Source organism: Panthera pardus, unplaced genomic scaffold (assembly GCF_024362965.1).
Source record: "Panthera pardus isolate Hobbes unplaced genomic scaffold, ASM2436296v1 HiC_scaffold_7, whole genome shotgun sequence".
NCBI lineage: Eukaryota > Metazoa > Chordata > Mammalia > Carnivora > Felidae > Panthera > Panthera pardus.
This window is the reverse complement of record NW_026527002.1, coordinates 12,695,173-12,715,658: the sequence shown is the minus strand read 5'-3', so window position 1 is coordinate 12,715,658 and position 20,486 is coordinate 12,695,173. Positions and strand designations below refer to the sequence as shown.

The following is a 20,486-nucleotide window of genomic DNA, read 5'->3' as shown; positions in this document are numbered from 1 at the left end:
TTCATCTCTTGTAGATATCTTAAGTATTCTTTTCACAGACTGGTTGAGAGTATTCAAAGTTGCCATGGATACAAGATAGCTATATAAGCCATTTGCCATTCCTCATCCTCAGCCACTAGCCCTGTGAATAGACTAAGAAGGTGAACGAAATCTTTCTCATTATCAGCTACTAAGTCTTAACATCATAGAATGCAAGAGGAAGAAGGACTTTTATCTTCTGGTGCAGACAGTCTTAGACACATGAATCCCTAAAACTGACTAGCAAACTTTATGGCTATGAGCATGTTTCTCATGATATTCCATAGTTTTCCTTAGATTATGAAGACAGATGGGCACCATGATAACAGTCCCCACTGACCTATGAGATCATAGATCCTGGAGAGGCCAAATGAATTTCTTGGGGTTCTAGAACACAGCTAATTAGAGGCTGAATTCGATTTGTGGTACTACTAGTTGAATGCTGTTTGCTCATCACCCAAGTGCATGTAGGAGCCATACATTTTTGACCCCAATCAGGGAAGAGCTATATCCCTCTGTTTCTGAAGTTAGAACATGAAAGGATCTTACACACACCTGCCTGGTTTGTGCTAAGCTTCCAACATTTAATTAGGATGATTTATTATTATCTTAATTACACAACCTCAGCAGTAAAGTATAGAGAAAATGAGTCATCTCAAACGGTGAAAATTCGGTGGGTGTGCATTAAAATTTGAATAGAACTGGTAATGTTCCATGATTACAGATTAACACATATATTCAGTTTCCTTGGAAATGGTTGGGCAGAGGAGAATTAAGTAATTGGGAGCAAATCTCATTTGTATCCTGCAACAGCTCTAACTCATATTGTGATATTACGACTTATAAGAAAAAATATGTATTTGGTCATTCAGATGAGGAGAATATATTTCACGTCTATATTTGTTCTTCACCCGAACTTCCTGGCTCACAGATCACAGAGCCCTTGGAATTTCCTAAGGATTAGAGTGATAAAGATGTCTTTTGTTATGTTAGTGGATGATTTAAGGACAAGGGCTGGTTGCCAGTGGAGTCAATCATATGTTTAGAGGGTTAGAACTTTCAGTCCCACCCCAGACCTCTGGGGAGGGGAGAGGGATTGGAGGTTGAACCAACTGCCAATGGCCAGTGCTTTGATCAATCATGCCTATGTAAAGAAACTTCTTGAAAAATCCAAAAGAATGGGGTTGACAGCTTCCATGGTGAACATATGGCGATATGGGGAGGGCGATGTACTCAGAGAGGCTGGAGGCTCTGCACCCCTTCACACGTAACTTGACCTACGCATTTCTTCCATGTGGTGTGTTCCTGAGTTACTATCTAGTAAGTACGAAAAAATGTTTCCCTGAGTTCTGTGAGCTGCTGTAGTAAATTAATCGAACCCAAGGTGGGGTCTGTCAATGCAGAACCTTCACGTATATAAAAGACAGTAGAAAAGATGCTGAAAAAGCTCATAATCATGTAAATATCAAGAACGAATTTTTATTTTTATTTTTTTAAGTATTTATTTATTTAAAGAGAGCGCATGAACTGGGAAGGGGCAGGGAGAGAAGGAGGGAGAGAATCCCAGGCAGGCTGCCCACTGTCAGTGCAGAGCCTGAGGGGGGGGGTCAGTCTCATGACCATGAGATCATGACCTGAGCCAAGACCAAGAGTCAGACGCTTAACCAACTGAGCCACCCAGGCTCCCCGAGAACAAATTTTTAAAAAGCAACAACGCTGAAGTTATAAGTGGGAAGATAGAAAATGTTAGTTTAATTATGTGAAATAAGATTTCCTTAGTTTTTGTCTGTGGGAATTTGCCCACATTATCTTGAGTAGCACTTTAAAAAATATATGGTTATATTATCAGCAAGAATACAATGTAAGGATAAACATCAACGGATGCCTAACATATGTAAGAATAGGAAACAGGTGTAGCTGTTTTTTAAAAAATAGCATTTCACGCTTCTGTTCTCACCTTCCTCCATTCTGATCTTTAAATGCCATATATTGTTTCTCGCCACTGTTGGCTCTCAAGAAAAAGATCACGATGCTAAAAAATAAAGCCTTGACAATATTGCTATGTCTATATGAGAAACACTGCCAAAATCTCAAAAACTGCAAAGGGGGAAACTGGAAAAGAAAAAGCATGTGTTACTCTATTAACAAATGTCCAAATATTTTCTGGTCTGAAATATTCCCGAAAATAGAGTGTGGATCTGGGGAAAGGAAGCCCCAGCTTCAAAATGAGGAGGACACAGTGACTGCATTCTCCCGAACCAGGGAGCCAACAAATTTCCTCCAAGTGTTGTAGGGAGCACGGCTTCCCATCCTTCCTGAGCCTTCCAGATGCCCCCGAGGGGGGAGTTATAGAGAGAGGGAGGTGGACAAGAGAGAGGCCTTGGGCACCATGCTTCCTAACCAAGGGATAGACGGGGATGTGGCGGTGAGCTGGCTCTCTGGGCTCCTGCGCTCTGCTCCCTGTCTCTCTGGTAGAAAGGAATTGATGTTGGCAAGCCCAGAGATTCGCAGCCTCAGGCTTGGACCGCCGGAAACTTTTGCAGTCCCTTGTATCAGGGCTCTCTGAGGGAAAGGGTTAGAGATAAGGAAGTAAGCAGGGGAGGGTCAGACGCGGTGCAGGGAAGCCAGCCACAGTGTCAGTCATCCGTCTGATGCCCTGGAAGGTGAAGGCAAGTACTACTTCCCTGTCTTGGTTATTTTGCTCCAGCTTTTGGCCATTCAGAAAACAGCCAGAGAGTGTTCAGAGCAGCCACAGAACCACGGTCTTGAGGACTGGTAATCGTTCAGAAACAGAGAGTCTAAAGAAGGTATCACAAAGGGTGATTCCATCAGGCACCGATGCCCAGCCTACTCTGTGCAGGGCCCAGTGGTGAGAGCTCAGAGGGGAAACACAAAGGGTAACACTGACTTCTTTCCCTATCCTAACATCTGACTATGACCTGCTGATTCTGGAACTGCGAGTAACCCCGAGCATTTCTGCTAGAATAACTGAGAAGAGGGGTGCCTGTCTAGAGGGAGGGCTTCTAGGATGGCCATTGTGCTAGTCGTGGGGGAAATGGTGGGCTGAGGAGACGTGGTTTGTGCCTGCCGTGCTTCCCCTGCAGCCTTGCACTATTGATCAGGTCTCGCCACCTGCCCTCCCAATAGGACTTTGTTTTGGCCGGTCTCTCTGGCATGGTGCCTTATTTATTTGCAGAGTTGTGACTCTGGCCGATGAGAGCCAAGAAGCAGGCCAGGGTTTTGCCAGTCATGCTGAATCGGCCATCCTTCCTCCTCACAACTTGCATTTTTACTGGGAGTCCCAAGTGTGGGATGGGAAGAAGGGGGGCTTTCTGCTGACGGGTGAAGATTTTTCCCCCAAACCAGGGCTTCTCACCTGCTTTGTAAGCCTCAGCCACGGAAAGCATTTTCGCTCTGAGTCCACAGCATAGCCCAGGCTGAAAATAATCTAGACCTGCATTGTTGACAGGCCAGGGAGAAGAGGCCAGGGGGAAGGGACCCCGGAGAACCACACTCTGTGTGCTCCCCTTTTCCTTTGTGCCAATATGTGTACCAGAGTGAAATAAGGATACCATCGCAGGCAGTTGGGGAGGGGAAAAGCTATCAGGGAATGCAGAAGGGGAAGGGACCGAGGGATCTCACACATCTTTCCATAATGCTGATGCTTGGACGCAATAGGTAGATGATAAAGGAGTGAGGGGCACACTGCGGTGCTTGGTCAAGGTCACCCCCCTCTCTCGTCTCCTGAGGTATGGGCCACGGTGCACGTACAAGCAGGAAGTAGACTTGAACGAGCATAATTCAGTGCGTGTTGCTGCTTATAAGACCTGCTCCTTCTGAGAACCTGAATTTGAGTCTAACAGAGTCCAGTTTACATATGTTTAATACTTGAAGTGATCTTTTCAACTTTAGACTTGACTTTCTTTTTTAAGAATTAGATGACAATCTGAACTGATAGTACACAATAACCTATGTGAAATTTACCAAATCCTTAACATACAGGCACACATGCCCAACCAACTATAAATAATATTGAGCACACTTCTGGTGTTAGAGTCAACCTCTTCTAACTTGGAAATTGGAAAAAAAAAAAAAAAAAAAAAAAAGACCCAGGCATACCTAGCTAATGGGATAAACCTTTTCTCCCATCCTAGTTTTTGTTTGTTTGTTTTACTGAGAGAGAGAGAGAGAGAGAGAGAGAGAGAGAGAGAGAGAGAACAGAATCCCAAGCAGACTCCATACTTAGCACAGAGCTCAATGCGGGGCTCAATCCTGTGACCCTGGGAACCTGAGCTGAGCCGAAATCAAGATTTGGACGCTCAACCACCTGAGCCACCCAGGCGCCCTTCTTCCATCCTAGTTTTATGTCATTCATAGATTCTCTTCTGTGTCTCATGCCCGTCTGATTTGGAAGTCACATCTTTATTTTGAGGCTCTTATTCTAATTGTAGAGAGTTTAGGTTTTCTAAACTCAAGTTTTGTTATTCTAATTGTAGAGAGTTTAACTGTTTGTAAACAGTTCTCTCTTTATAATTGGTCAGATTTCATGTTTTAAATAGGTACTGATTACATGCAGTTCTCTACCTCAGGCTACCATATTTCCTAAGTGATTACTGCACAGATTCATACAACAGTTCTGTGTCTTCCTATGCTGGCTTTTTAATTTCTTACCTTAGCTATTTCTGGCTGCACAGGGCTGCCCTTACCTATTTTTAAGAAAATAACTAAAAATTTAGGTTATGTACTACTCGAAAATATTTTCTCTTCTATCAAAAAGACATTGATTTTATATATTTTTTTGCATTACTATCAAATGTAAGCCTTTACCTTATAAAGGTAAGCAGCTTCCCAGTACTTTATGGCTATTTCATACCTACGCATAGAGCAAATAGAGTGCTCACCAAGAACATTTCAGCTTGAGAGGGATGGCGGGGCTTGGGGCTAAGCCATTAGGGTCGCAAGAGTCCTGTAACCCTTTGGACTGGATCATTCCCAAGGCAGAAGAGCAGCGGGCACAAAGAGTCTGAGGTGAAAACACTTACGTAACACCTACTCTGTGCTGGACACTGCCCGAGTCACAAGAATGGACACGTAGAAAAGGGGTCAGCAGTCCTCACCCTGGTCTGTACTCTGCACAGTTTCCTAAATATTGTTCGTGACTTGGTTATTTTTGTAGAAGCCTAAGCACTGTATCATGCTGCTCACATTTGCTTTCCATTCTTTCAAATTTGGGAAAGCGAATTTTTCTTTAGAAATAACTTCTTGGGGTATGTCTAAGTGGTCAAAACATCTGCGCTTGGGTTTTTATACAACTGCTTTTCTAAATTTTTTTAACATTTATTTATTTTTGAGAGACAGAGGGAGACAGAGCATGAGCAGAGGAGGGGGGAAAGAGAGAGAGAGAGAGAGAGAGAGAATATGAAACAGACTCCAGGCTCTGAGCTGCCAGCACAGAGCCCGATACAGGGCTCGAACCCACCAACTGTGAGATCATGACCTGAGCCGCAGTTGGACGCTCAACCGACTGACCCACCCAGGCGCCCCTATACAAATGCTTTTCTAAGGATACCAATTTGGTAGCTGCATTCCTCAATTCTTTTTTTGTGTGTTATAGCTAGAAAAACTACGTGCAATATGGATATAATAAAGAAGCAGGGAAAATAGAATCATAGAATTGGTGAGACAGATGCTTGGAAATGATTTCCGTGAAGTTTTACTAGATTCATATGCTTCAGGCACTGGGAAGAGTAGCTTTGGTAAACATGTAGGGTATTGATGTCTGTCTCTAACTCAGAGGGATCTGCAACAGCGATCAAAGGGATCTGCTAACAATTTTTAAGTGTAATGGGTATTGTACTCCTTAAATACATACTGTAGAATTTCAAATATATTAGCAGTGGTCTTTAGGTTAATAAAATCTTGTTGCAATGATACAAGGAGACTATTTTCCATCTAAGGAAGTTCCATGACAGAGTCTCTTAGGATTTTTTTTTTTTTTTTTTTTTTTTTGGTACAGGCTCAGCAGTGCTTGTCATGTGCTTATGAAAATGTAGAATAGTTTTGAGTCAGAATGATGACAGTGTAAAAAGGGTCAAGTCAATACTAATTTGATGTATGCATGATTGCCCACCACTTAACCAATGATTTGAGTTGACTAATTGATACAATGTTGCATATTGTAATAACACTATTCCTTAGTGTTATTATAGGCAAATACATTAAGATGTATTAAGGCAAATACATCTGCATTGTGTATTTAGATTTGGTAAAATTGGAGGATCCTAGAAACTGGTTTCAGGATACTTTTCTTTTGATTTAGGGAACTGTTTACACCTGAAGAGAATGGTAGCTTTCATGAAGGACAAAGAAATAACTACATTACTCCCCCCCCCCCCCCCCACACACACCCCTGAGATCCTTGAAACAAATATAGTTTAAGAAAAATTATCTTGCAAACAATTGAATCCTTGAGATGCTTCCACACCTTTTGTTTCTTTATTTGATTTCTCTGATACTTTCTAAGGACTACCAAATCATGTTAATATTTCCTTTTATATACTGCAAAATTGCCATGCCTATAATCAGTTGCTACTCTCTCATTATTTGTCTTTCTCTCCAGGTTTAAGATCCTTTCCGGCATTAAGTCTGAGACTTAAGAAGAATCAATTAATTTTATGAGTTCCCTGTCCTTAAGAACTAGCAATAAGCATTGCATAAATGCTGTTTATTAGGAAGGGAATTTGGCGTTAAGAAGGACTAATCCTGACAGAAAATGTAAAGCACTGAAATGAAAAAAAATGATAGATTGCTTAGATAATATGTTTACAGATTGTTTTTCCATATCACCACACAGTATTTCTAATTCAAATCTGTTTTTGACAAGGTTTCAAATTACTTCTCCTGTAAGTTCATTTCATATTTTTATAAACTAGATACTAGCCAGGCTTATTTTTTCTGCAGTAACATAAAGTCAGGCTGTTTGATGAAAAACACAGTTCGTTTACTTGCTGAGATCTAACCAATATGAGAAAAATTGCTATGAGAACATTTTTGAGTACAGAATGCCTTAAAAGTGCCTAAAAGTACTTGCATAGCCTTCACTGCAACGAATTCTACTAATATAAAATGAAAGCACACAACTGAGTCATGACCAGTTGAAATTCAATTTTTTCCATTATGGCAGAATTTACTATGGTAAATAAAGATAAGGAAATACTCATTTTTAGTGGGCAATAATAAAATTTATTTCACATTAGGAGAACTGCATAGAGAGGCGCTTTCTAGGAAGCAAGTTGAAATGCAACTTTAAAACAGTGTTCTACTAGGTATAAGTAAGTCCAGAAATGCTTAATTTGGAAAGCATTTGACTGGAGGTTGTGAAAGGTCAGCAAAAGAAAAAAAAAAAATCTAGGACAAATCTTGTCCTCAGGTTGGTACTTGCAAATCCCAGTGAAGCCAATGGAAAGTTTATGGAGATATCTGAAAGGCACATTTGGCCTAGTTCAGAAGCTCTATTAAATTAGTATTTTAATACATTGTCCTAGTTAAGTCTTGTCTTTATGGTCCTTTTAACACTGCTTTAGCCAGGGTTCATCCATAGCTTACTCAGAAATCACAGAAATGAGGATAGGCTAACAGGATATTTGACCTTTTACTCAACTTCAAAGATACTTTGACTCCCTAGCCCCTCACATCCCAAAGACAAGAAAAGAACCTATATGAAGAAATTCATAGGTCCAAGGCAAGCTTTGTGGTTTTGTAATGCTCATACAGTGGGAAGTATAAACAGATGTAAAATGTTTAATAATGATGGTTAGCCTGGAAGAATTTAGTCCCTGAAACGAAACTGTATATATAGCTGACATCTGATGTTACAACTCTTGTTATAAATTTTACTTTATAATATTGAGTATTTAAATGTCATTGTAACTATTCCCTTGTGATACAAGGAGGAAGTCAGGTAACAGGTAACCTCTAACTTCTTGTGATCTGCATTTACAGAGCCTCTGTTTTAGAAGATTTTTCAATGGTTATTTTTTTATTTTTATTTTTATTTATTTATTTTTTTTTTTGAGAGAGAGAAACAGAGCGTGAACAGGGGAGGGGCAGAGACAGAGGGAGACACAGAATCTGAAGAAGGCTCCAGGTCATGAGCTGTCAACACAGAGCCCGACTCGGGGCTCGAACTCACAAACTGCGAGATCATGACCTGAGTCGAAGTCGGATGCTTAACCGACTGAGCCACCAAGGCACCCTAAGCCTCTATTTTGTCCTGGTGTTGCCTTAGTACATGGCAATGGACCTTGTCAATAGTACCAGATTTGGTTTCGGAAATGCAGGAGCAAAGCATCAGTTCATGACATTCTGGAGTCAGTTATCAAAGATTTGATTCCCTCAAAGAGGTGCATATTGATAAGCATTCACCGTCAGCCTTCAGACTTAGCTTTGCAGATAGGACCAAGGAGGTTTCAGGGACACATCTGCTAAGAGAAGAGGGAGCCAGGTTGAGACAATCTCTGCTCCAAACCAAGCCTTGTCTTGAAAAGAAAATTTGGACCAGAGACTCTGGAGCCAGATGGACTGAGTTCATATCCCTGTTCTATCACTAGATCTGTGACCTCAGTTACTTTGCTTAACCTCTCTGGGCCTTGGTGACCTCATCCCTAAAAATATGGACACGGTAGCAGGACTTGGTGAGAATTTAAGAGTTCAAATATCTACAGTATTGTTTTTCTCACTTCAGCTCTCATTATTATTCTATATGAAGTACTCTCACTTGGATTTGTGTCTTAGTCCAGCTCCTCACCTCCCCATTGGAATAACGTAAGGGGACCTGGATGGCAGAAAGGATGTGTAGAGGCAGAAAGAGATGGGATAAGAAAAACAAAGACCCGTTTCAGTAAAAGCTGTGAGCTCCCCTGCACCTGTTACCTCTTGATGACTATCTAACATTATTTCACAAAAAGGAGAGAAAGGACTTCTTTCCACTATGTGGGCAGTGCCCAAACAGTATCCAGCCATTCACGTAAGAGTCAAGTGGGCCCCGGGGGAACCTGCCAATGGAGGAGAGTGATGTTGGATGGAGAAGGGGGAGGAAACCAGATGCCGCACTGCAAAGCTCTCTGGTTCAGAGCCCTCCTGAGACACATCCAGGGTCAGGGTCTCCGCAACGTGGCCAAGAATCGGGGGGAAGATTTTAAGAAGTTGTCAGAAATGTATCAAATCACGAAACGTTTCTCGCACATCTGTTACGCACCAGGCATTGTGCCGGATTTGGCGACACAAAGATGATGGTGACGTCAAGTTCCTCAAGTTCCTGCCTGGATCATCCATGGACCCAGATTTTTAAGAGCTCAGAGGCAGCTCAGGCCCAGGCACTCTGCGACTGTACACGAGGGGACCCACGGTTGGGGACACCAAGGAAAGATGACTGTAGGCGTGAGCCCAGCAGACGGAGAATTCAGAGAGAGGGCGCTCTCCAAGGGCAAGAAAATGAACTTTTTGTTTTACATCTACACTTGCGCCTTTAACTAAGAGTCTCTGAAAATACTGATGGCACAAATTGAAGTCCTGCTTTAAAACCCAACCGATCAGTCACCTGTGACGTAGGCATCGAACTACTCCTAACATCACCGTTTCAAAAATGGCTTAATATTACCACTGACAGGAAACAACTCTTTCGCAAGAAGCGGGACTGCATTCCTGGGTGTCCGTGCGTACAGTCGAGTGGGACGTGAACGAAATTCGCAGAGAAGGGCCTAGAGGCCGCGCGCTGGGTGTGAACGCAGCACACGTGTCCGCCGTCCCCGCCTCCTCGCCCCGCCCCATCCATCCCGATCTTACAGGGTCCGCCAACGCTCGCGAGAGCCCTCTTGGCTTCCACGTTTGCCACGTTCCAAAGGACCCAGACAGCCTGGAAAGTCGAAGGCGGCTCGCGCTCACAGGCGGCTGCGACGCTCCAGAACAGCCCCAAGTCTGCAGGGGGCGGGGAAGCACGGCAGGGCTCCACCCTTTCGCAGGAGCCGTTGTGATTGGCTGTCACCCCCGTCACTCAGCCTCCCCGAGGCGGGGAGGAGGCGGGGCTCGGGCGGGAAGGGGCGTGACCGAGGTGGGCCTGTGAGCCGCGCGCTCTCGCCTGGGGAAGGAGTCACAGGTTCGGCGCACGCGAGTGCTGGGCGCGCGCAGCCGGCACGCGGGCGAAAGTCCTCGGAGGCGCGGCGGGCGGTGCCGAGACCCAGGCGCAGCTGCAGGAGCGGCGGCCCGCACCCGCTGCAGCGCCGGCCGCCGTCAGCGGCCCCCGCGCCTCTGGTGTCCCGGCCCACTGAGGGAGCCCCCCACCCCTCACCCGTTTCAGCAGTGCGCGCAATGGCCCCGCGCAAGAATGCCAAGGGCGGCGGCGGCAACAGCAGCAGCGGCAGCAGCAGCAGCAGCAGTGGCTCCGGCAGCGGCAGCCCGGGCGCAGGCACCAGCGGCGGCAGCAGTAGCAGCCCGGGGGCCCGGAGAGGTCAGAGGAGGCGTGCCGGGGAGGGCGACTGGGGCCCCCTGGGAGGAGGGGCCCGGGCGGCGGGAGCTGCGGTTCCAGTTCCCCGGATCCCGCCGTGCATCTCCTCCATCCTCCGCGTCGCTCCTCCTTTTGGCGCGGGGCGGAGGCCGCGCTCCGTGGGCAGGCGGGCGGACCCGAGGGGCCGGGCGGAGCTGGGTCCGCGGCCTTGGGTTGGTCGCGCCGGGGAGCCTCTTCCCGGCTGACCCCTCACCTGCAGGGCGCCGCCGGGAGGGAGGTGACTGATCTGCTCTTGCTTGGCTTTGCGTGGAATGAAAGATGGGAGTGAGGGAGCCAGTTTACCTTTTTGCCTTGCACATTTTGGAGAGTTTGGACACGAGCCAAAGTCGGAGAAAATAAGTTCCTGCCAAACCAGCAGCTTTTAAGAGCAGCTCAAAGAATAATACTCGTGTGTGTGTGTGTGTGTGTGTGTGTGTGTGTGTGTAGGCGGGGGGGGGGGAGAGGGAGTGATTTGAATGTACTTGCAAATTATTTTCAATATTTTTGCCTTTATGTAGCTTTCTTAACATGCGTTGTAGTTGCCTTTAACGTATTGTAGAATACCGGGTGAACTTTGCTATTTTTTCACTTTGTCTTCTCTTTTTTTAAAAAAAATATGTTGGGTATTCACCTTTTTTCCTCCATGTGCTTACCCAGCAAAGAGAACAGTGCAGATGTTTTAAATCTGTTTCATCTCGTATTTCTGTGGTTCTCAGTTTCTTTTATACTTCCTTGACTCACTTAGGATATTGAAACTGCAATACACATGTGTACGACTGGGAGCAGATAACCGTTTTGAAATGATTTAGACTTTTTGTTTCTGAGGTCTACACATAATCGTTTCATACGTAAAGAAAATGAATCAGATGACTATAGTCATGCTTCAAAGAATTATTTTTTAAATAGCACTTACCACTTTGTGAAAGTATCTTATTTTCCTGTGTATTGTCTTCCTGTCTTACCGCCTCCTCTTGTTCATTCCTATTCCCAACCCTAGAATAGTCCCGGACTGTAATAGATGCTCAGTAAATATTTAATTAATGAGTGAATGAGTAAATTTAAATGGTGAACATAATGCAGTTAAAGTCATTGCACAAATTTAGACTCTAAAAGCTAATGCTTGTATTGTAAATCGAAAAAGATACACACAATTTGAAGTTCAAAGAAAGCATATTAGGGGGACCTGGGTGGCTCTGTTGGTTGAGTCAGACTCTTGATTTTAGCTCAGGTCATGATCCCAGGGTTGTAGAACCTGCTTAAGATTGTCTCCCTCTCCCTCTCTCAACCTCTCGCCTCTCTCTCTCTCTCTCTCTCTCTCTCTCTGCCTGTCCCCTGCTCCTGTGTGTGCTTTCTCTCTCTCTAAAATAAAAAAAAACTAAAAAGAAAACATATTAATTCACTTTTGACATAAGTTTGTGTTCCATTGTCACTTGTCCTTAAATGGCGTCCAGTGCTTAGATGGGCAGAAGAGTAGATGAACGGTCCCGGGTGGCTTTGGCTACCCATTAAAAAATTTCCAAATGAGAAGAGCCTAAACACCAAGCAGTAGCACTGATGAACAAGACTGTTAGTTGTTAATTGTTAATGTTAACTGTTGTCAGAAGTTTTCTGTAGCTGTTTACAAGTGAAGCACATCTTTGTTCCATTTTACGCTTCAGACTCATGAGTAGAGAGGGCTGACTGCATCTGAGGAAGTGACTGTAGATAGACTATCACTGGGTTAGAATTAGTACTGGGGAATGTATATTGTGTTCCTGCCTCTACTGGTTCAATAACTGAACCAGTTTTATTTTTTTAAATTTATTTATTTTGAGAGAGAGAGAGAGAGGGAGAGAGAGAATCCCAAGGAGGCTCTGCACTGTCAGCACAGAGCCTGATGTGGGGCTCGAACTCACGAACCCCGAGATCCTGACCTGAGCTGAAACCAAGACGCTTAACCGACTGAGCCACCCAGGCACCCCACAGAGTGAGTTTTAACAGGCAGATAATAAGTTTAGGAAATGTTACGACCTAAGTTAATATATTCTGACTTTCATATTCAAATATTTAAGAGCTAGCCCTGTCCATATATGAGGATATGTAGCCTTTTAAGCATTGCTCACACTGATTTCATAATTGTCATGGAACGACCTGGTATGTAAAAAAGAATATGTAAAAGAGAAAAGTAACTATATTACAGAAACAAAACACAAAACATTTAAAAAGTTGCTATTGGGGGTCTTGCATGTTATGTGAGGAGTATTCTTTTTCTGTAACCATATTTTGTAGTAAATACAGACTTCTGACTGTGGGCCAGGTAGAACCACTGGAGTGGAAACAAGGATTCTTTCAGCCTTAAGCAGTTACACTATAGTGTGAAAGTGTGATCCTGTTTATATTGTTTGCTTACAGCAGGTTATACGTGAAACATTAAGCCCACTTCCTTTTTGTTGCCGTGTTTATTGAGTCACTGAGGTATAGACATAGGTTCTCAAACTGTTCTCATCTGCTGGGGAAATCATAGAAGCTGAAGAAACTTTAGCAGTGGCATTACCGTAAGGCCCATTCAGTTCCCTTCTCTAACTTTATAGATGAGGAAATTAATTTCCATAAAAGTTGTATAATTTATTAAAGGTTGCGTGGGTCTTGGAAACCCAGCTAGTTAATGGAAGATCCAAGGCTAGAACTCAAGTTTTCTGTCATTCGTTCACTAGACCATGGTACTCGAATTATGGGTCCTCTAATTTGGGAGATTTTATGGGAATTTTAGAGTTGAAATAGACCATCCATTTCCTTCTGCAGATCATCTCTTCCTTTCTGGCTGTGTCTGTGGCATACTACAATAGTTTATCTAATAAATGTTTTTTTTTTTCACACCAACAATTGAATTTGACTAAAATTGTATTTGAAATACAGTTCATTTAAAATCTTAATTTGAGAAGGAGTACATGGGCTCAAATAGTAAGTTTTTTGAGATGTTTTGCATTGACAGTCTCAAGTTGATGACATTGGTCACATGAAACATTGTTTCTTCAATTTTTGTATAAAAGTATGGGGGGGAGGACTTTGAAACATGCACTTGAGGGAAAAAGTGATTCTCTGGCCTTCTCTCTTTCTTTGTGATCATTTTGTTGACAAGTGATGTTTAGGACGTAGGGGTTTACAGAGCAGATTTTTTATTGACGAGTGACGTTTAGGACGTAGGGGGTTTATAGAGCAGATTTTATTGACAAGCAACGTTTAGGACGTAGGGGTTTATAGAGCAGATTTTTTAAAGCAACTGTCTGCTTTTCGTTTACATCTTCGACTTAAATTGAAAACTAATAAAATGTCTAGTTTCATACAGAGCTCAATTTTACCTTTTCAGTTTTACTCTGTAAAATAGAAAATAAACATGAGCAAAGTGGACATACTGCCTTTAACCAGCATATAAAAGTTTAACTTGCCAGTTGGGGCCAGGGGAAACCTATTTCAGATTTATTGATTGGAACATTCTTGGTTAGGAAGGATCACGATGGCCTTTTGGGCTTAGTTTGTAGCTTACAGACACTGGTATGTGTAGTGTTTTTGTTTGGTTAGCTTTTCCTTTTTGAGGATCATTAAGTCTTTCCCTGTAGCTTCTTGTAACATGCTAGAGGGATGTAAACATCTGTTTGTCTAGTCGTGTCAGGCTAGTACATTACCCTTTACCGGTAGATGTCACTGTAGAATACGTTTTGCTCTTTCAGTTTGAAGTTTCGGGTTATATAACACCACTTAGTTTTTTCATTTAGTCAGTTCTGTACATATTCAGAAGTATTGATGGACAGCAACTTAAAGACTAGTAGCCATTGAACTCAAGGTCTCTAACAGATTTTGAAATTCAGTAGTTAGAGTTGGCTTCTAGTAGCAGTATTTATTTAGCTTATCTTACTTAGAATTAAGTGCATTCATGTATTATCTGTAAAATGTATGCATTCACAGATTCATTTGATGGATACTAATCATTTAGAAATTTGCTCTTTCTTTCTTTCGTTCTTTCTTTCATTCTTTCTTTCGTTCTTTCTTTCTGTATCTCTTGGACTACTCAGTTAACATAGACACATTGCTGATTGCGTTCTGGCTCCCTTGAATTCAGAGGCCTTCATGAAATTCCCTTTCTTTATCCAAATGTTATCAGTTAGGGCCAGTTGCTTAACCCTCCCTTAGTCATTCTGGGATGAAAAGATAGCAAGGCCCTAACTCTTCTACTGCAAGAACTGGGTGCTAGTTTGTGTTCAGTTGCACGGCATTCTGTTCAGCCTGGTCAGATCATATGAAACCAAGTACTAAAAGATGTTCTGAGGGAACTCTTGAACACATTTTTAAAAGAACAAACATATTAACCTGTAGGAAGTAAAAGGAGAGATCTCTATTTTAGTCTTCTTTAAAATCCCTTGTGGCAGAGAGATTACTAGAAAAGGAGAAGTTTTCATTTTCTGCTAATTAGCAACAGAGTAACTTGGAAAAAGGCTCAAGTGGTTTGTCTATCTTATTTTTAGTTAGTACAGAAGTTTAACCCCTGATGAGCTCGCTGGTCCCAGTAGAATAACTAACTTTTTTTTTTTTCCTCTAGAAAGGAATGTACGTTGGGAGTCTATTAACCTGGATTTATGTCCATTTAAGACCTGTATAGCTAGGTTCTCTCAGAATCTCTTATCTCGGTCTCTCCAGATGGGAAGAATTCTTCTCTCCTTTCATTTCATAGTTGTAAAAGCCCTCAAACCCATCTTCTGTGCCTTTGTGTTTCTCAGATACATTCATTAAAGTGTCTCTAGTGGTAAGGGTGGTCAATATAAGGCTGCAGAGCTAAGCAGGTCATTGCATGCTTGACATTTTTTTATGATTGAAAAAGAAATCATTTTCTAATATGTTCTGTTAGCACATTTAAGTAGGATGGCTGTGCTAGCAATAGTGTTTATGCTGTGGCTTGGAGTATCACCTGACACATTGTTTTCTATCTCTGAGGGTGAAAGTATGCTCTTTGCACAACAGCGTTCAACTTGATTTACTCTCCAATCCCTGGAGATGTGTTACATTCTTTTATTATACTAGAGCTCGGATACATTTTAGTCTTTTGACACTAATCCAGCACACTGTTTTTAATATGAAAATATGCAACTTTGTGTCTTAGAGACTTCTGCATCTCCTAAGTAGTTTGATTTCATTTTGTACTAAGTATCGTAGTACTAAGATCTTGTATCTTGTACTAAGTATCTTTTGTACTAAGATACAGAAAAAAATTTTTTAGTTAACTTCCCTTTAATAAAACTGGAATGTATTTAGAGCCCCTCTACAATTTACTCCAGTCTCTGGGGAAAAAGCATCAGTCACCTGTCGGGAGATATGGGGGTGCTTGGGTTCACTCTCATGTTTCAGTATCTGCTGCCCCAGTATCTGTCCAGCTCTCCCGCAGGAGTGAGTCTGTCTGGGTGGATTCATGTCTGGTTCGGCCCTGGTCCTGCGGTTCTGGCCATGTCTGCTACGAGACTCGATGTTCATTTCTTTGCTCTCTGTGTGTCAACTGTAGGCATATATTCTGGAGTCCCGTGCTTTAACCTTTCTCGTTCTTCTAGTAGTGCTGGGAGCCAAGATGGTATTTTCTTGTCATTCATTCATTACTTATTTATTTTTCTTAAATTTGATTCTCCTGCAGTGAGGGAGCTTCAGGCATTTGGTCTGCATTTTGTATTTGTTTTTCAGGGATGTGTCTTAGTTACCTTTGGCTGATGTTATCTTTTACTGGGAAATCACTGAATGCAGTTTAGTTCTCATCAGATTGATGACACTTGAGGACACATTTGCTACACTTAAGCTGTTAGACTCAGGAAGTTTTGAATTTACTTGGTGAATAAATCTTAAAAAAAAAAAATAGTGTATCAGAACTTTTGAAGGAGTTGGGCTGGTCTTTGGCTCCCTGTGAGATCCTGGTGGCTTTGCCTAGTCATTCCGGCTGTAGTAGAACTGTCATCATCTGCCATAGATGCTCTCTGTGCTCTAAAGCGGATAGGGGTGGTGAGTCAAGTGGGGCTAGGGTGGTGGAGGAGGGGTGTCCAGTTAAAGCAGAGTGGAAAGCACTATTGCAGTACTTGGAGAAATGCCAGCACTTCTCTCCCACAAATGTGCCTGCACATTTAACCCAGTGACTCATTCTGTACGGAAGCCAGCCTTCATTTTAAAGCGAGAGAATATTGTTTGATAAATAACCAGTATGGTGTAAACTCGGTGTTGTTTTGATGTTATACTCTCTCACTTGTTTCTTAAGGGGGAAAAAAAATGAATTTATTTGTTTATTTTGAGAGAGAGAAGGAGAGAGTGTGAGTGAGGGAGGGGCAGAGGGAGAAGGGAGAGAGAGAATCCCAAGCAGGTTCCACACTGTCAGTGCAGAGCCCAACATAAGGCTCGAACTCACAAACCATGAGATCATGACCTGAGCTGCGATCAAGAGTCAGACGCTTGACTGAGCCACCTAGGTGCCCCTAACTTCTTGTTTATCGTGTCACTGATATACATAATTCCCTCCCCTCCTCCTCCTCCTCCTCATTTTTCACACTGTCTGATATTTCAGTTTTCCTGAAAACTTATACTGGAAAGCCCTTTGGCCTTAGGTTCACATGTAAATTTTATCTAGGAGCAGTTAATAAAAATCTGTGTTGTAAATATTTGTTGAAAGTGTATCTAGCATGTAACTTCACTTTTCCATTCTTTGAATCAAGTTCCTTCGAATGATCGTCACTTACTGAGTTTTATAAATTAATTCATCCTTTTTGTCAGTAAGCCATCTCGCTAACTTCTAGAATTCACATATTTCTACGTACTGTTCTTTAAAACTCTCTCTCTGAAATATTGCATGTTTTAAGACCTATAAATAGGTATAAAGAGTAATGCAGTGGGATATATCCACTATCCAGGTGAAGAAATAAAATGTTACCAAGTTCTCGGTTTCTCCTCTCCTGTGTTATCCCTTCCCAGCCACTCTTACACATTTTGTGATAATTATTTTCCTGTATTTCTTTATAATGTATAATATATAGGCATGCAGATAAATGTGTAATATAAGGTCATGTTGGACATTATATACTATGCATCCATTTGTGTAGATATACCTATTGTTAAAAGCTGTACATAAAAACTGCTTAAGAGGTATATATATATATATATATGTGTATATATACACACACATATATAGCGTGTACAAATGTAAATTTGTTTAGCACATGTGAAAAGTTTTGTGACTAGGCTCCTACTTGGCATACTAGATTGACACCATTTGTTTGGAATTCTACCAAATCTGGCCCTTTGTGTCGTGTGTATAGCTCCTCCCCGTATGAATGTGCCGGTTTTTATTCAGCCATCCTGCTGTCAAAGACCACTTTCCTTCTTTTCTGTAGTTTTCTTTTTTCAAACACTACTGCTCTGAACATTCTTGTAGCTACCCGTCCCCTTGTGTATATGTGTATATGTCTGAGTGTTTTTCTAGATTGGGATTTTTGGTCATAAAAATGAGTATATTAAACTCAACTAGCTCCTGCCATCTAAGTGGTAGTATCTGTTCATACTCCCACTCGCCGAGGATACAGTTCCTTTTTGCTGCAACCACGTTACCAACACTTGGTGAGGTTTAATATTTGTGCGTATGAAGTGCGTTTACTTTGTGCAGTTATTTTGTGCATTTACTTGATCCGCAGTGAGATTGCTCCAGAGAACGGCGATTTGTGTTTCCTTTTCTGTGAATTCCTGTTCATATAGTTTGTCTATTTTTCTGGTGTTTTGTTGCTGTTGTTTTTGTTTGTTCTGTATTTTTTATTTCGATTTGTAGAATTTCTTTTCTGTATCCCGAACCTTTTGATTACTTCTCCCAATCTGATTATTTGTCTTGTCATTTTCTATAGTATATTTTGTCAAACAGAATTTTAAGATTTTAATGTATTAAGAATATAATTTTTACTTTATGGTTTGTACCTTTGTGCTTTGAGACATCCTTTCTAACACAGGGATCATAAAACATTCTCTTATTCTAAAAATATCTTAAGTTTTGTCTTTTCACATTTAGATCTCTAAACTACCAAGTGTAGATTTATTGTGTATATTGTGAGATAGAGATCTGATTCAATATTTTTAAAAACCAGATGATGAAAATTTTCTACACCATCAGTTGAAGTGTCTTCTATGCTAATCTGCAGTATCCCGTTTTGTGTATAAATCTGTGTGGCTCCGTTTTATTCCCAGTGTGTAGGAGCAGTACGTCACTGAGTCACTCTGTAGTGTATCTGATCAGGCAAGTGCTCTCCCTCATCTTTATACCATTGTCCTTGCTTTTTATTGGGACCTTTCCGTGACCGTGACAATACCTTTTAGCATCGGCTTATTAAGTAAGTTTCATGAGAAATGCTTCAGGATTTTGACTGCAATTGTATTGAATTTATAGCACAATTTGAGGCAGGGCGCCTGGGTAACTCAGTCAGTTAAGCGTCTGACTGCGGCTCAGATAATGATCTCGTGTTTCCTGGGTTCGAGCCCTGCGTGGGGCTCTGTGCTGACAGCTCAGAGCCTGGAACCTGCTTCAGATTCTGTCTCCCTCTTTCTCTGCCCCTCCCCTGCTCATGCTCTGTCTCTCTCTCTCTCTCTCTCTCTCTGTTTCTCTCAAAAATAAATGAACATTAAAAAAAATTTGAAAAAAAAAACCAATTTGAGGCAAATATACATTTAGAATACCAGGTCTTTCTCTGCATGAACATGGTATAATTTCCTATTTATTTAAGCCTTATAATTCACTTTTATAATCTTATCCAAAACTTATATACATCTTTACATTTAGCCTGGGTGCTTCATATATTTTTATTTTTTAAACCAATATTTTATCATCAAACCTTTAGACTGTGCACCCAAGATACAAGAATTGTACAATGATTCTACCACCTAGATTTTACAGTGCTTAGCGTTTAATATCTGCTTTAGATTGTACTGATCAATTTATCTGTCTTTTTATGCTTTTCAGTGTAAGTGGTAGACATCAGTACGCCTCATCCTAAACATTTACACGTGTCTGACATTAACTGGGGCTCAACATTTGTTTATGGGTTTTTTCCCCCCCTGAGGGAATGTTTGCCTATAGGGAATCGCACAAATCTTAGTGTAGTATCCTCAAATAGTCTTTATAAATGTTTACATCTGCATGCCCCAACCTGTTAAGACAGAATATGTCTGTCACCCCAGAAGATTCTCTCAAGTCCCTTGCTAGCCACCACCTCTGCCTTCAGAGGCAATCATCACACTGTATTTTTTCACCAGAGGCTGGTGTTTTCTGTTCTAGAACTTTATTTTGTAAGTACTTTTTAAGTGTTCTTTGAGTCTGCACAGTTTTCAGGTTTACCCATGTTGCATGTATGAGTATCTCGTTGTGCTTATTGCCAACTAGTCCATTGTGCGACCATAGCACAGCATGCTGACCTTTTCTTTCACTGGTGGACACGTGGGTTATTCCTAGTTTGGACTATTAGGAAGAGCATTCTGTGAATATTATAATATTGGAGGGTTTTTGGTTTTGGTTTTTGTGTTTTGTTTTTTAGTATGTCTTCATTTCTCAGAGTAAATACCTAGGAGAGGAATTACTGGGATTATAAGGTAGGTGTTTGTTTAGTTTTATAAACAAACTGCCAGATTATTTTCCAGAGTGGTTGTACAATCTATCTTACACTCCCACCAACAGTGTGTGGGATTTCTGCTTGTTCTACATCGGCACCAGCATTTGGTGTTGTCAGTCTTCTTAATTTTAGCCATTCTGGTGGGTGTCAGTGGCTTCTCGTTGTTGTTTAAAATTGCTTTTTGCCGATTTCCCTGAGGACTGGTGACATCATGTACTTTCCCTTGTGCTCATTGGTCATCTACACTATCTTCTTTTGCAAAGTTTCTGTTTACCTCTTTTGCCTGT

General features: G+C 41.7%; 1 protein-coding gene across 5 annotated transcripts in view; it reads left to right on the top strand.

Moving 5' to 3' along the window:
* The first annotated feature begins 9,211 nt into the window (after window positions 1-9,211).
* The window catches only part of ASPH (aspartate beta-hydroxylase), a 223,330-nt gene continuing 212,055 nt past the window's right edge, over window positions 9,212-20,486 (top strand). For 3 of the 5 annotated variants that reach the window (XM_019421265.2, XM_019421263.2, XM_019421262.2), the window contains exon 1: window positions 9,781-10,522. In XM_019421265.2, the coding sequence (XP_019276810.2) occupies window positions 10,384-10,522 (139 nt within the window). In that variant the 5' untranslated portion in view covers window positions 9,781-10,383. Of the gene's footprint in view, window positions 10,523-20,486 lie in introns of all 5 variants that reach the window. The other 2 variants (XM_053896187.1, XM_053896188.1) reach the window with 2 other exon arrangements.